The following is a 15066-nucleotide window of genomic DNA, read 5'->3' as shown; positions in this document are numbered from 1 at the left end:
GTACTTTATTTAAAAGTAGCCTCCATGAGCATTTAGACATTTGTCCCATTGACTAACGAGTCGCGTAATTCCCGTCTTATTAAGCTCCTTGGGTTGTTGCTTCAAAACGTCTGCAACTGACTTTCACGTCATCATCCGAGACGAATCTGGTTCCCTTGAGCAGTTTTTTCGTTTGCCCCAAAATGTGAAAGTCGCAAGGCGACAGGTCTGAGCTGTATGTTCGTTGTTGCAGCGTTTCCTGCTTGAACTTTGCCAGTTTTGTATTAACCACATCAGCGACGTGGGGATGGGCATTGTCGTGGGACAAGATGACCCCATTAATCAATTTTTCACGTAGTTTGTTCTTGATTGTGACACGCAGCCGATCCGCCGTTTCACAATATTGGAAACAATTGATAGTCTCTCAATATTCAGCAAATTCTATCAGTAATGGCCCGTGACGATCGAAAAATACAAGTCAACAACACCTTTCCGACAGAAATGACGGCCTTTGCTATCTTTGGGGGTGGTGAATTCGAATGTTTTCATTGTAAGCTTTGCTGTCGTGTTTCAGGCTCGTAGTAGTGGCATGATGGTTCGTCTCCGATCACAGCTGCAGGCAAGAAATCGTCACCCTTATTGTGATACTGGATCAGATGAGTAAAGGCAGCGCCTGTATCGTTTGTAGTGTCGACAGAGTAACAGCCTGGACCAGTTCTCAGCAAACGAAGACACCCCAGCATTTATTCGTGCTCGTTCTATACCCAGTACAGGAAAGGGCACACAAGTGGCGAGCATACGCCGAAGATGCTACACGCAGGCACGTCTCATTTCGGCTTATCTACCTGATACATCTTCCTTTCTTCGAAGGAAAATAAACAATTTTAACGTTTTAATGAACAAATGCGCTCAGAAGAATACACAGCACCATCACCGATTAAAGTTTGTGTCCGCAGTTCAGAAGGCTTAGCGCTCACGGAACTTGCACGAAATTGTCGTCATATCTCAACCGCTGTGGTTGTTTTCTTTCGCGCTGGGATCTTCTTGGTTCTCGTGTCGGTGGCGTAATGGCGGGAGCACTTTTGTTGTTTGGTTGCATCTGGCAAGGGGACCCGTTCTTGTGGCTGTCGTCTGGTATGTTGTCATCACTAGGCGCAATGCTAAAAGGCTCAGCCGTAGCCATGAGATGTTGTCGGTTGCGTCACAAAACGACGCCGTCTTCGGTGGCGACCTGGTACGACCTTGGTTGGGCAGTTGCATTAAGAATCTTAGCTTTCGGCGACCACGAGTCTCCTCGTACTCTGACGACCTGGCCTTTTTGTAGCGGTGCCAGACTGCGTCTTGGGGTTTGGTACTGTTCATATTTCTTTACCGACTGTCTGTGAGCTTCGTTGAAGTCTGGGAGAGTTGTGCGAAGTCGTCTGCCCTGAAGCAACTCTCCAGGTGACTGACCGTCTTCTAGCGGGCTGCTCCTGTAAGCGAGCAATCCAAGCCACAAATCATCGTTCATCTCCGACGTCTTCTTTAAAATTCGCTTTACTATTTGAACGCCTTTTTCTGCGAGGCCATTCGAGCGAGGAAACCGCGGGCTGGACGTAATGTGTTTAAAATCGTACTTCTTGGCAAACAGTGAAAGCTCATGACTCGCAAACTGCGGACCATTGTCTGTGCACACTTCAATAGGTATTCTATACCGTGCAAACACTGCGCTGAGCTTTTTCACAACTGTGACTGTCGTTGTATCACTTAGAAGTTCCACCTCCGGAAAGTTGGATAATGCGTCAAAAGCACACAGGTACGATTTTCCGGCCCACTGAAAAATATCAACACCTACTCGGTACCATGCATGTTCAGGCGCTGGGCGGTCCATGAGCGGTTCACTTTGCTGCCGATATGCATACTTCTGACAGACTGCGCACCTCTTGATGTGTGCTTCAATGTCGGCATCGAGACCAGGCCAAAACAGCAGCTTACGTGCTCGAGATTTGCATTTATTTATTCCCTAGTGGCCTTTGTGAATTCTTCGAAGTAGCTCAGGGCGCAGGCTTGACGGTATCACCACCTTGCATCCCTTAAGCAACACACCCCTCAAGACAACCAATTCACTTTCGAAGGATTTTAGTGTCCCAGGGACTGGACGACTGCTTTCCAAGCAATGAATGACTTGACTCAAGTAGTCGTCCTTGCTAGTTTCTTCTGCCAAGCGCTTCAAAGTTTTCTCACTGACAAGTGATGACAAAACACTTACCGTGTGAACTTCCACGTCATCGTCGATGTTTGCTTCTGGGTTTAGACGGACGCTCGAGACAGCATGTCAGTGACCACCAAGCGTTTTCCTAGAACAAATTGGAGTTTGTAGTGTTAGCTAAGCAAACGAAGAAAAAATCGCTGCAGTCTTGGCGGCATTTCTCCAATTGGCTTCTCCGAGATAGCTATTGAGGGTCAATGGTCTGTCTCGAGGACAACGTTACGTCCGTACACAAAATGGTGAAACTTTTCGCACCCGAAGACAACAGCCATAGCCTCTTTTTCTATCTGGGAATATCTACGTTGCGCTTCGGTTAAGACACGGGAGGCATAAGCGATGGGCTTCCAAGAACCCTCATGAAGCTGCCAGAGAGCCGAGCCTATTCCATTTTGTGAAGCATCGGATGTTATCTTCGTAATCCATTTAGGATCGAAAATCGCCAGCACAAGATCTTTGCTCAGACTGTCACAAATCATTTTCCATTCTTTCGCGTGGTTTTCCGTCCACTCAACGATATGGTCTTTCTTTATCAAGTCGCGAACAGTTTCATTCGGTCCGTAATTGATGGCAGGAACTTCGACAAATAGTTTACGACACCGAGCATGCGCTGCACTGCTTGCTTGTCAGTCGGCGGTGGCATACTTAACAGAGAACTGACCAGGGTAGGATTTGGGCGTATGCCGTCTGCCGCAATAACGTCGCCAAGAAAAAAAATCTTGCACACGCCAATGCTGCACTTGTCTGCATTAAACGTTCGACCAGCTTTCTGTGCTGCTTCTAGTACCGCTCGTAACCTCTGATCGTGCTCTTTTCTTGTCGCACCCCACACGATGACGTCATCAACGTACACTCGCACTCCTGGCAGTGTCTCGAATATTTCGCTAAGATCCTTTTGAAACACATCTGGGGCGGACGTTATACCGAAGGGCAGCTTCAGAAAGCGGCAACGACCGAAGGGAGTCGCGAACGTACAAATTATTGACGTTTCATCATGCAGCGGTATCTGGTGAAACCCCGAGTTGGCGTCAAGGTGCGAAACAAAACATGCTCCAGCTAGTTCCGATTCAATATCTTCTCGACGCGGCATCTCATAGTGCTCGCGCTTGAGGTTGTCATTAATTTTCCTCGGGTCCATGCATAACCGTAGTTTTCCGTCCTTTTTTCTGACAATAACTAGAGGACTCACCCAGTCCGTCGGCTGTTCTTGCTTGGCTATAATGCCGGCTTTGACCATGCAGGCAAGTTCTTCGTGCAGAGGCTCTTTCAAGGAAAGGGGCACACGGCGGGCTGTCTGGACGACTGGTACCGTATCTTCTCGAAGAACCATGCGGTATGGTCGCTTGATACATCCAGTCCCAGAAAAAAGTTGTTGAAACTCTTGGACAACTGCCTCGCTGTTGCTTTATTCTGATGTCGTTCATGGTGCGCGAGAACAGTCCGAGCAGTTCGCTGGCTCGCAGTCCAAGTATTGCATGACGGTTCTTCTTCACGATGAAGAAATTAATCTTTGCCGTCTCGCTTCTGACGGCCACTGTGGTAGTCATGACTCCGAGATGCTTGATGACTCCTCCGTTGTAAGATTGTAGGATACAGTTGCTTCTAGCCAAGGGTACCCTCGGCTGCAGTTTTTGTAGGCAGAGAATGGCACGAGGTTGGCTTGCGATCGTGTGTCAACTTTGAAGTCTATTGTTGTGTCCGCAACTTGCGCTCTGACCACCCAGTCACGGTCACATGATCTTCCAACGCTATTGACAGATACATTAAGAATGTCAAATTCCTCTTCGCTATCTTCGGTGCTCCTCACTTCCCTAACTTGTCTATTCACCTTGCAACGGATAGCAAAATGATTCTGCCCTTGGCATTTTCTGCACACTTTGCCAAATGCAGGGCAGCTTTGCGGACCGTGCGTACGTCCACACCTGCGGCACTTGAACATTGCAGGTCATTCATCGCACTGCTGCTGCTTCGTATGCTCCCGTAGTATGACAGCGTCAATCTGTCTCTGTTCTCGAGACCAGATTTCGTTTTGCACGGCAGTCATTTCCGCAGCCTTGCAGACTTATTCTGCTTTATCCAAGGTTAACTTCTTATCCTGCGGCAACTTTTGCCTTACTTTGTCATCATTTGTACCAAAAACTATTTGGTCACGTATGAAGGACTCTGCCATGGTGCCAAAGTTGCATGAACGAGACATCTTCTTGAGCTCTCTGACAAACTGTTCAACCGGCTCACCTTGAGCTTGGATGCGTTGCCTAAAGAGGTAGCGCTCGTGCACTTCATTCAGCTGTTCTGCGCAGTAGGTGTCGAACTTGGCTATGACAGTTGCGTAACTTTCCCGGCTCTCATCGTCCCCGAAGGTGAAGTTGTAAATTTCCAGTGCGTCGTCACCTGCCACGGTTAGCAGTAAAGCAATCTTTGAGACATCCGGTCGAGGCTTCTTGTCGGGCTCGGAGGCAACCAAGAAAAGTTCAAACTTTTGTTTGAAAAGCTTCCATTGCTTACTGATTTCGCCGGTGAAATGTAGCGGCTCTGGTGGCTTCACAAGTTCCATGCTGCTTTACCGTGCCTGAGCACTATAGGCGTGACTTCTGACACCATGTATCGTTTGTAGTGTTGACAGAATAACAGCCTGGACCAGTTCTCAGCAAACGAAGACACCCCATCATTTATTCGTGCTCGTTTTATACCCAGTACAGGAAAGGGCACACAACTGGCGAGCATGCGCCGAAGATGCTACACGCAGGCACGTATCATTTCGGCTTATCTACCTGATACAGCGCCGAACTTCTTTGTATTCTGGCAGTGTTTCAAAATCTTGGGCATCCATTGCGCACACAAGAGCCGATAACCGAGACGTTCATGAAGTATGGCGTGAACGGTGACGGTGAACCGAACCGTGACTGATGTTGACACGCTCTGAGAGTTCATCGACGCTTATCCTCCGTTTTTGTGTCATCAGCTCATCAACCTTTGAAATTTTGTTAGGGGTGATTGCACGATGGCTTTGGTCCGGTCTGGAATCGTCTTTGCAACTTTCACGTCCTTCTTTGAACTGTTTGTTCTAACGCTTCACAGCGGCCAATGAAATGCAATGTTCAATGTACACGGCAGCCTCATGGTGACTAATTTCTTTTTGGGAAATACCTTCAGCTGTCAAAAACCACACAGCACCACGCTGCTCAACTTCTGGAGCGTGCATTACGTCACACAACCATGTTCAACCCAGTGTATGAGCGCATTAAAGAACATTTATCCTCACACCTGCGTGTCACTTTTGTAAATGAAAGATGCCTATGTGCTACGCGCAGGCCTTGCGGATAGTGAACAGAACCATAGTTGCGCAGGGTAGGTAGGCTCACTTTCATTTGACTCACCCTCGTACATTAGAAATGCGAAGATACAATAGAATATACAAATGCGAAGATACAGCTTGATAAAGGGCAAAAAAGTGCCACTGGAAACAAAGTTCACTGCATGTATGCACAAAACCTCGCAACAAGATATCTAAACATACGTATGTCTCCAATAAATCTACGTATCTAAGAAAAAGTCACGGTATATAATTGGTCAAACAAGGCAAATAAACATGTTGCGCAATCACAGATTCACAGAATCCCAGATCCCTCCCCCATTCCATCCACTCCCCTCGATGTATCGCGGGTGACGGAAAGCGGCACGCTTCCTCCCCCTTTTCTCCCTTGCACGCACAAGACTGAGCCACCATTGTCGGCACCCATTCCTCCCCACCCCCCACACGCTTTCACCCGCACATACAGCATATGGCGCGTGGTCATGATGTTATCGCCCTTGGACTTTATGCGGAACATGAGGGCGACGGCAGAAATGCGCCTAGAGTTTCCATATAATTGCTATCGCAATAATATAATAAAAGTATCTGGCAGCTGAAGTGTCCCATGGCCCATTACTTTCCTCAAACGAAGTAACAAAATAGAACTTTCATCATGCGACAATTCACTGCTCCGCAACAACGTTTTTTGTTTTTTTTTTCCTTTTGTGGGGCGGGGGGTACCGTAATGAAAAAAAGAAATGTAAAGAAAAGTATGTTACAATCGAATGCTTACTTTGGGCAACTAATGTGGATACTAAAGCAATATCGAAGAAAACACGAGACGCTTGGTCCACCAAGAACCACGCGCATACTGCTCGGTATCCTACACTGGCGAGACAAGACTTTCTGGAGAGGTTGCGCTCAAGCGAACGCGATGCAATCCGTCGAGTCCCCACAGTGATGGCGGCAAGCGACCGTTGTTTCTTTTTCTCATCTGCTAGCCAGAAAGCATCTAAAACTCTGCCAGGCGATAATGCACTCGGCTGGAGAAAACCGAACGTGCACCGAAGTGCGCCCGTGCAGTGGTCGGGGCAGCACGAGAAAAACGCATGCGCTGTGGCTGGCTCTGGCAGCCCGCGGGTAGGGGAATGAGAACAAAAAAATTGAAGAGGCTTGATGTGTCCTCGCAATTAAAAGTCAAAGTAGAAAAAATAAATAAGAACGTAGTTACCTTGGCTGGCTTTAGTGTCTTCACTGGATGCTTTGGCGCAGGTGAAAAAAAATGTTTTTTTTTTTATGTGATATGACGGCAAGAATGAACCACCACAACGCTTCGTCCCATCGGGCCTCGCTGTGAGCTTTGTCAACTTGTCTGATAGTGTGTTGATTTGGCTTGTCTCGTTGTATGGCCCGATGTAAGACTTAGGAATAGTGAATGAACCTATGGCGTCAAATATTTATGGGAACATTAAACTTACAAAGTTCTGCAATTGAAAATCTAAAGCACACGTTTGGAAATGTCAATGCACCTTTCACATAAAAAGTTTATGGGAACTTTATACCTATAATGTTTTGGAATTGACATCCACGCACTCCGTAGATTCCATGACAAAGTGTAGATTCCGTGGCCTCCGCGAGATGCCGTGGCAAGCCCGTACGCCATCAAAACGTCCTTGAAACTTTGTGCTCGGATGGGACTGCTTGCGTTAAGCAACTCCCGGTGCATAAGCGTTGTCGCGAAATCCAGCCTGAGTTCGCAGTTTTTGCGGTGAAATGGCTTCTTGAGCATGAAAAATACATTCTAGACAAAATCCAGAATGATTTCCGGCGCCGGGGGTTGCTTTGATCGGTGGTGCATGGACAGCACGAAAAAATTTCCAGGGGGGGGGGGGGGCTGAAGCCCCATGGGCTTATGGGGGCAATCTTCAGCAACCCCTCCTCCCCCCCCCCCCCCCCGGCTACGCCCCTGCCCAGCTATGTGCAGCAACGACAGAGTCGCATTGATGGCAGACAGTCCAGAGAGGGTTTTTCCCACCCTGACAGAATGGCCTGTACCCTCCATAGAGCCTGAACAAGTGACACAATTGAATAAAAGATATGCTTAGCATATCACTTTGTGACAACTTATTGCAGCTGAGCGACACTGGACCTAACGTCAGATTCAAGCCCTATGTTGCAATTTTTTGTTACATGCTCTTCACAAATTTCTTGTAGCTTTGTCTAGACGATCATTGCTCTCGATAACTACTGCCATGAGGGCATTCTCTTGGTACAACCAGACCTTGGCAAGTTCACTAAAATTTGCCAGCAAAATAACAAAAAATACTAGAATTCAAGTGGTTCAATTGAAGGTCAAAATAAAAATAAAAAGTGTACAATTTGTGCATTTACATAATCTGTCAGCACAGATAGACACGGACAAAAAAAGAAGAGACAGTCACTGGCACTGTCTATGAACTTGTGGTAAAATCTACTTTGGTGAGACTAGGCAGTGCATCAGCATATGCTGCAAAGAACACCACTCTTCGTTAAAGGCTACATCCAGCTCTCACCTATCAGCCACTGTCATACTTGTGGTTGCGTACCGCTTTTTGATAGTACCGCCATCATTATGAGGTACAGAAATAAGTGGACGCGTGAGATAGCTGAGGCTTTTGACCTCCATAAGCACGTGCACGAATGTGCAAGTCAGCCCTCCATCACTCTAACACAGGATGAATTTAACTTTTTAAATCGGATGTAATCGTGCGTGAGCTGTCTGGCGGTGTTATGAAAGGTGCTGGTTTTAGTTGTTTTTCCTGCTTTGGCGCTTCATCATTGTGTATCTTGTCTGTATGTGCACATTAAAGCTTCAGTTGACAGGCAGCACCTGTGACCGTCTTTTCTTGTTCATCCATATCTAGTTGTTACGCTGATGGATCATGAACACATTCAAGCTCGTCCAGTTCTTGCTACTTGTGTGTCTACATCGGGCGACTGTTTTTCTGTACCCCATTGTTTTTAGACATGCTTGATTGTTCTGACTTGTTCTGAGAAGTCTAGAAAAATGGCAACTTTAGTAGTTGCACATAAACAGCTTGGGAAATATTGCCACAGCCAAATATGTAGGATGTTTCAAAAGTAAGTTTCGTCATTTATTTTCACATGGAAAGTTTATTGCCAATAATAAAATACGCACCATGGCATCAAAAACTTATACACATTGCCCTGTTTTTCCACATAGTCGCCACCGACATTGAGACATTTGTCGTAGCGTGCAATTTGACAGACATGCTAGTCCCACGGGCCTATTCATACTGGATAATAGCACGCACTTCCATTGGCGACCACGTTGTCAGCACACGTCTGCTTGCCATCTGCTTTCAGAACGTCCCTCGTACATCTCCATCGCATTAACATGGCCATGAGAAAGCACATGAAAATTGTCTATATACCTTCAGTACTGGTTGTTTCAAATACTCACTTTTCCACTTAATTGCATGCTAGAACAAAAGAGCTCTAATCCATGTATTAGAAGCAGCAAACCCCTGTTGGTATTTCTGCCTGCAGTTTAAAACCCCTTCAGTCACTAATTATGAACGCATGACTAGAAAAAAAAATTAAGCTGGTATGAAATCATCTTAGGTGAAATAGGTGTAAAGTGTCAGAAACTACAGTTTCTTTAAGTGAAATTTCACAACATGATTCTAATTGGAATCACTGGGACTTGTTAGTATCTAAACGAGCACATCATTGCACCTGAATGCCTGCAAGGAAATGGTCTGGCTTTGAAAGTCTTGTATCAGAGAACTGCAGCTGGGAATATGTTATTGTTGCCATTTACATGAAACAGTCACCCACCTTTACTGGAACTTGTGTTATGATTGTGTTAGGAACAGTGCTGAAATCTCTCGGAAGGCCCCAGTGCAATTCGTATGGTGAAAATGTCAAAACACAAGGTAAAACTAGAATTACAAAAATGTGCTTTTTCTTTGTTTCAGTCTTCGCAAAAGTGATGGGTGTCTGCACACAGCAGGGTTTTAGGCTTGTCTTGAAGCAATGTTATAATACACAGTATTCTCATAAAGCAAAATTCGCGCATTTCAGCTTCACATGGCTGAGACCTTGTTTCTTTTTGTACAAAATTCAGATCAACATGGGCTCCATCACCGCATGTTTAGGGTGATGCTTTCCACTTTCAACATTTTTCTGCCTATAGATTGCAGCTGTGGAGGTGCTTGTTATGTTGGGAATATTGTTTGCCGCACTGACCGTCATTATCGTCGTCAGTCTTGGTAATAAAACCAAATTTTCGGTAGGCGTCATTTTCAGCTTTTTTTTTTGTTTGTTTCTGTAATCCAGTTTTCTTTCTTGTCATATGACGATTCCATGTGCTCGTCTCGCACATTGCGTCACATTAAGAACGAAGCTGACTGTTCTAATTTCATTATTAAAAAAATCAGCGGGACCTCACTGTTGATAGCTGCAGACGTACTGCTAAAGCACAAGAAGCCCAAAGTACACAGGAACTCCTAAAAACACCGAAAGGAAGCCGAAGTTCATGGCGACACTTTTGTACATGCCCAGCAAGAAAAGTCCAGCAGGTTCCAATGATTTCACTTAGAATCATGCTTTTTGATGCTTTTACAAAAACCAGGCATGTTTGTTTCTAGCACATACTGCATTTTGTGTTGTTTTACAAGACTGAATAAGCATAAATGTCCTGAAAAAAAAAAAAAAAATCAGTGCTATCTGAGATGGAACTCATGAAGAGCGCAATGTGGCGTGTGCACATGCTGGAACCCACTAAACTTGAGTTTTCGTCATTACGCAGATTACAGAACTTGACTGACCCACGTACAATCCACCATGGTGGCGTAGTGGCTTTGGAGTTGCATTGTTAAAATTGAGGGGATGGGATCGAATTTCAGCTGTGACAGCTGCATTTCGATGGGGGCAAAATGCAAAAAACACTAGTGTACTGTGCATTGGATACACTTTAAAAAATCCCAGGTGGTGAGAATTTATATGGAGTTCCCCACTACAGCATGCCTCATAATATCGTGGTTTTGGCACATAGAAGACCGGAATTTAATTAACTTTTACTTGACTGACATGTACAGCATTTTCAGCCTGTACAAATAATAGCCTAAACATTCTAATTAAAGAATGTTTGAGTTGGAGAATATATTTGGTAAAGTCGTGAAGGCAGTTAAATCACTTGATTCCAAATGGAATCAGAGGGACTAAAGGGGGTGAAACATTTGCAGTATAGTATATTTTTTTTTACTCATGACTGTGTTTGGCTACGTTTTTTATGCTTATTGCCTGTTTCTTGTAATTTTAAGTTCATTCTCTCTTCTACATACTGATTGGTTGAACATTTTTGTTCAGTTTTCTTAATACATTCAAGCTTTCTCTTTCTAGAGCTGACATTTGATGAATACTTGACTCTTCATCAACTGTTATTCTTTATTTTGTTTGTGCCTTCTTGCTGTAACCCTCTTGGCAGTGGCAGCATTTGCAAATATTAAATTAATAAAAATAGTGAACAAGCAAGTAGGGACAGATGGGCACATTTGAGCCAGCACATTTTCAGATGCTGCATTATTGGCACACGTCTGGTTTGTGAGTACAACGTTAGTATTGTGCCTGATTGATGCACGCGAATATTCCATTCAAGTTGCACAGAGGCTGCAGCTATGTGTTGGCCATTCAAGCATAACTCGTACTGTTAAAGAACATGGAGGCTTTTGCACTTGCTCTGAGATTAGTGTAAATGAGTTATAGGAACAAAATGAAAGCAAGAGTTAGCAAAGAAAGCACACAGTGCACTGAGCATTGGATAGTTTTAAAATTATTATTGTCTCCTGTACAAAAATTCACCGCAGGGTCTGTGGAGGTTGGCTTCTGCACACTAGTTTGTGAGATCGCTTTCCTCACATGACTGTTCCAATTTGACAAGCCTGGAATGCAGAACCACTTGTTTACCAAGATTTTGGTGCACGTTGAACTGCAAACAGTCAAAATTATTTATCCAGTGTCCTCCACTGTGGCGTCTCTCAGGCACATGTGTAATTTTGGGATGCTAAACCAAAAAGTAAACAAACAAATAATTCACTCAGTCGGTCAGGCAATTTTGAATACAAAAAAGAAGTTGAGTTTCATGAAACTAGTTCAGTGTTCTGTATTCCTTCCATCTGGCTTACTGTGGGGTCAGTACTCAGTGCACTGAGACCTTTTTTTGGCAGGCCAAGTCACTGGCTGTGGATGAACGGTTGACGCTCATGGCCGTTGGCCTGGAAGATGGCCGCCTGCTGCTGTATCGTGGGGATGTCACGCGGCAGCAGAGCCGTCAGACTGTAGTGCCCCTGGAGTTCGGCTCAGTCAATGCACTGGCCTTTGCCGGGGCCAGCCAGCTGTTTGTCGCCACCGGCACCAAGGTGCTGTCGCTGGTTCTCGGTGCGCATGGGCAGCCTTCCAAGCAACTTGTTCTGGATGCACATGGCTGTGCCCCACAGTGTGCTGCCCTAAGCAGTGAGGGTGAATTTGTCGTCGCTCGTGAAGACGTGAGTAATTCCCTTACATATGTGTGCCATTCTTCTTTGCATAGGGCAGGGTGATTAGGCATCAAAAGGACTAGTTGCCAGGCGAGTTGGTGCGGTTTAATGTGCATTCTTTTCAACGGAGTGAAGCAGACTACACACAGTGAACAGAACACATGTAACTGTTTAATGAAAGAAAAGTGCATCGGAACAGAGAATATTTTTGCATGTGTAAAATACGAAAACTATGCAATCATTGTGACAGTTTTTTCCTTCTTTTTTTTTATCATCAGGCGTTAATCCCTGTGTGTTGCCTGCTTTTGCGCTGTTCAAGAGGATGTACAGTGATTATGAAAGCTACAAAACTAAACTGCATTTGTGCACCGGGACTGCCCATTTTAGGCTTCCCTGCTCATGTAAAAATGAAAATATTTATTAAAGGAATGACTAGTTGTAAGCTCAAGTCAGGGCAGAGAAATGTGCTTGCACTGAGGAGGGCTTAAAAACAACAGAAACAACCAGGCACCATGTGAAGTTGAAGCAAGTGGCTTATCAGAAGATTTCACCTCTCCAGAGTTGATTGCCTTTTACACAAACAAGCTTAGTTCATATCTAAAAGAAAACTGAAAAGAAAATCTTCTCTTTATTTCTTTGTTTGCTTTAGTAAATAGCTGTCAACTTCGCAATTAAGGTACGAAGCTCCACTTCCTCAGTACCTTACCAGTTCATCACATTTTAATGTTAATATTTCAAAATATGCTCCATGTGAAGCAGAATGGCTTCAGACTCAAAGCAGGAGGCTGAAGCCATTGAAGATATGAAGATAAGAGGTCATATTCACGCAGTGTCATAAACTACTCACACACATGGCAGGTAGCCCAGTGCAGTGGTTGAAGGCTACACAAGGGCTGGCATTCCCCGCCCTTCTCTCCTTGTTCATTGTGTGCTTCTGCTTCCTATATATTGCTGTAGCATGTTTGTATTTCATATGTTTATAGTCCTGTGCCCTGTTTGCTCTTGAATAAGCATTGGTTTATCCAGTTAACTTCAGCACTCTTAGGCATTAAAGTACATACAATCTGTTAAAGAAATATGTAGGCTGCTGCTACCGTGACCTGATATGTATAGTCATGAGCAATATGAGTGGGAACAACAAATTTGTGGTCAAGAAACAATTACTCAGAATGTCTGTATTCCAACGAGACATTTTAACATGCAGCAGGTAGCTGTCCCTCTAGCATTGAGCACTTTTGTGCTGAGAATGTGCGCTTAGCTACGGCATCATTTCTTATTATCCTATATGTGCATGTGACACGATACAGCAGGCTGTTATGCATGACTGTTTGGTATACTATGGCCTTCAAAGGTATGTACGGAGGCCACATACTTCTATATTCAGTGCTTTTACTCTCTGATGAATCTTTACTTTGATTTGGAATCTTAATAAAGTAGTTATGTGGCAGTGTGTGTTTTATATGAGTTCCAGCAAAGCGCAACATAAAAGTAAGCCTTAATCTGTGTATCTCAGTGAATTTGCTGTATAGGTACACCGATATAAACCTGATCCAAGTGCATTATCGTTGCACTGGCTGCTGTGAAAAACTTGTCCTGCATACTATTTTAGTTTAAAGGGTTTTCCAGATCTTTTACTTGTGCTGGCTTATTGGGCTTAAGACCTTGTAGAGAGGTCAAAACCGCCGTACAGTGTCTGAAAGGCAGAAACAAGACCTTCATTTGGTACCATATATGAACATAGTTGGCATTGTGTCAAAAGCTGAGAAGGTGCTACATCTTTAGACTGTTCTTTGGTCGTACACATGCATGTTTACAGCTTTGTCACTGCTTCTTAGCTATGCTTTATTTATTTAATTTACGGATACTGTCGGTCCGCATCAGGACCAAGACAGGAGTGGTGACAATACATTAGCATACAGCAAGCAGTGAATGGGACAATAGAATATAGCGATACAGTGATATATGCCCTATTGTTGAAAATATTCGGACACAAGTGCGGAAAACTACTCACGTGTCTCTGCGTTTACAATGTTTGCAGGGTGTCCAGACAGTTCCAGTCACGTACTGTCGAAAGGAAGAATGAGTATTTATAGCAATGCTTATGAAATCGATTTTCCTTAACGTGTCTACTATGTCTATTTGGTTATGGTTATGCGGGTCTTAGATTCATTTATGTAGCGAAACTTATGAACAAGTAGCAGCTCATTAATGATTAAATAGAAAAGGCTAAGTCGTTTTTCCTTCATCCTGACATTAAGTGACAGAGTGGTGCAGCCGATACTTGGGCCTCATATTTCGAAAATCCGTATCACAATCATCCTTACCCGACGACTGGAAAAATGCGGAAATCATCCCAATACACAAAACAAGACACACCTCATTGCCCTCTAATTATCGACCAATATGTCTTGCTAGCACCACTTGCAAGATGCTCGAGCATATCATCCTTAAACACCTAACAAACTTTCTTGACACTTCTTAACGCCACACCAGCACGGATTCCGCCATGGATTGTCAACCGTCACGCAGCCTAGGGAAGTTGTGCATGACCTCGCATTTAACATCAATAACTGTAGCCAGACTGATATATTATTATTAGACCTTTCCAAAGCATTTGATTGCGTATGCCACAGTAAATTATTAACGAAATTGCGAGGTTTTATTGGGGATGGGGAAATTTTAGACTGGGTAACAGATTTCTTAATAAACCGGATACAATTCGTACTATTTCAGCATGTGGAACCTGCGACAGTGCCTGTCACATCAGGCGTCCCCCAAGGATCCGTGTAGGGGCCACTGTTATTTTTAATTTTCATTAATGACATAACTAGAAATATTGACTGTAACATCAAACTGTCTGCTAATGACTGCATCCTCTACTAAACAATTAACACCTACGAAGATCATGTTTGAGCTGGTCATGTTTGAGCTGGTCATGTTTGAGCTGGTCAGCTGAAGATCATGTGAGCTGGTCTAGCAACTCACTAGACCAGCTGAATGAAGGGTGCAAA

General features: G+C 44.4%; 1 protein-coding gene across 5 annotated transcripts in view; it reads left to right on the top strand.

The window, feature by feature from the left end:
- The window catches only part of Vps11 (vacuolar protein sorting 11), a 152533-nt gene that overhangs the window by 6751 nt on the left and 130716 nt on the right, over positions 1–15066 (top strand). For all 5 annotated transcript variants that reach the window (XM_065435343.2, XM_065435341.2, XM_065435345.2 and 2 more), the window contains exon 6: positions 11747–12064. In XM_065435343.2, the coding sequence (XP_065291415.1) occupies positions 11747–12064 (318 nt within the window). The remainder of the gene's footprint in view (positions 1–11746; positions 12065–15066) is intronic.

Source organism: Dermacentor albipictus, chromosome 2 (genome assembly GCF_038994185.2).
Source record: "Dermacentor albipictus isolate Rhodes 1998 colony chromosome 2, USDA_Dalb.pri_finalv2, whole genome shotgun sequence".
In the NCBI taxonomy this organism is placed as follows: domain Eukaryota; kingdom Metazoa; phylum Arthropoda; class Arachnida; order Ixodida; family Ixodidae; genus Dermacentor; species Dermacentor albipictus.
The sequence above is the reverse complement of the archived record's forward strand: the minus strand, read 5'-3'. Positions and strand labels throughout refer to the sequence as shown.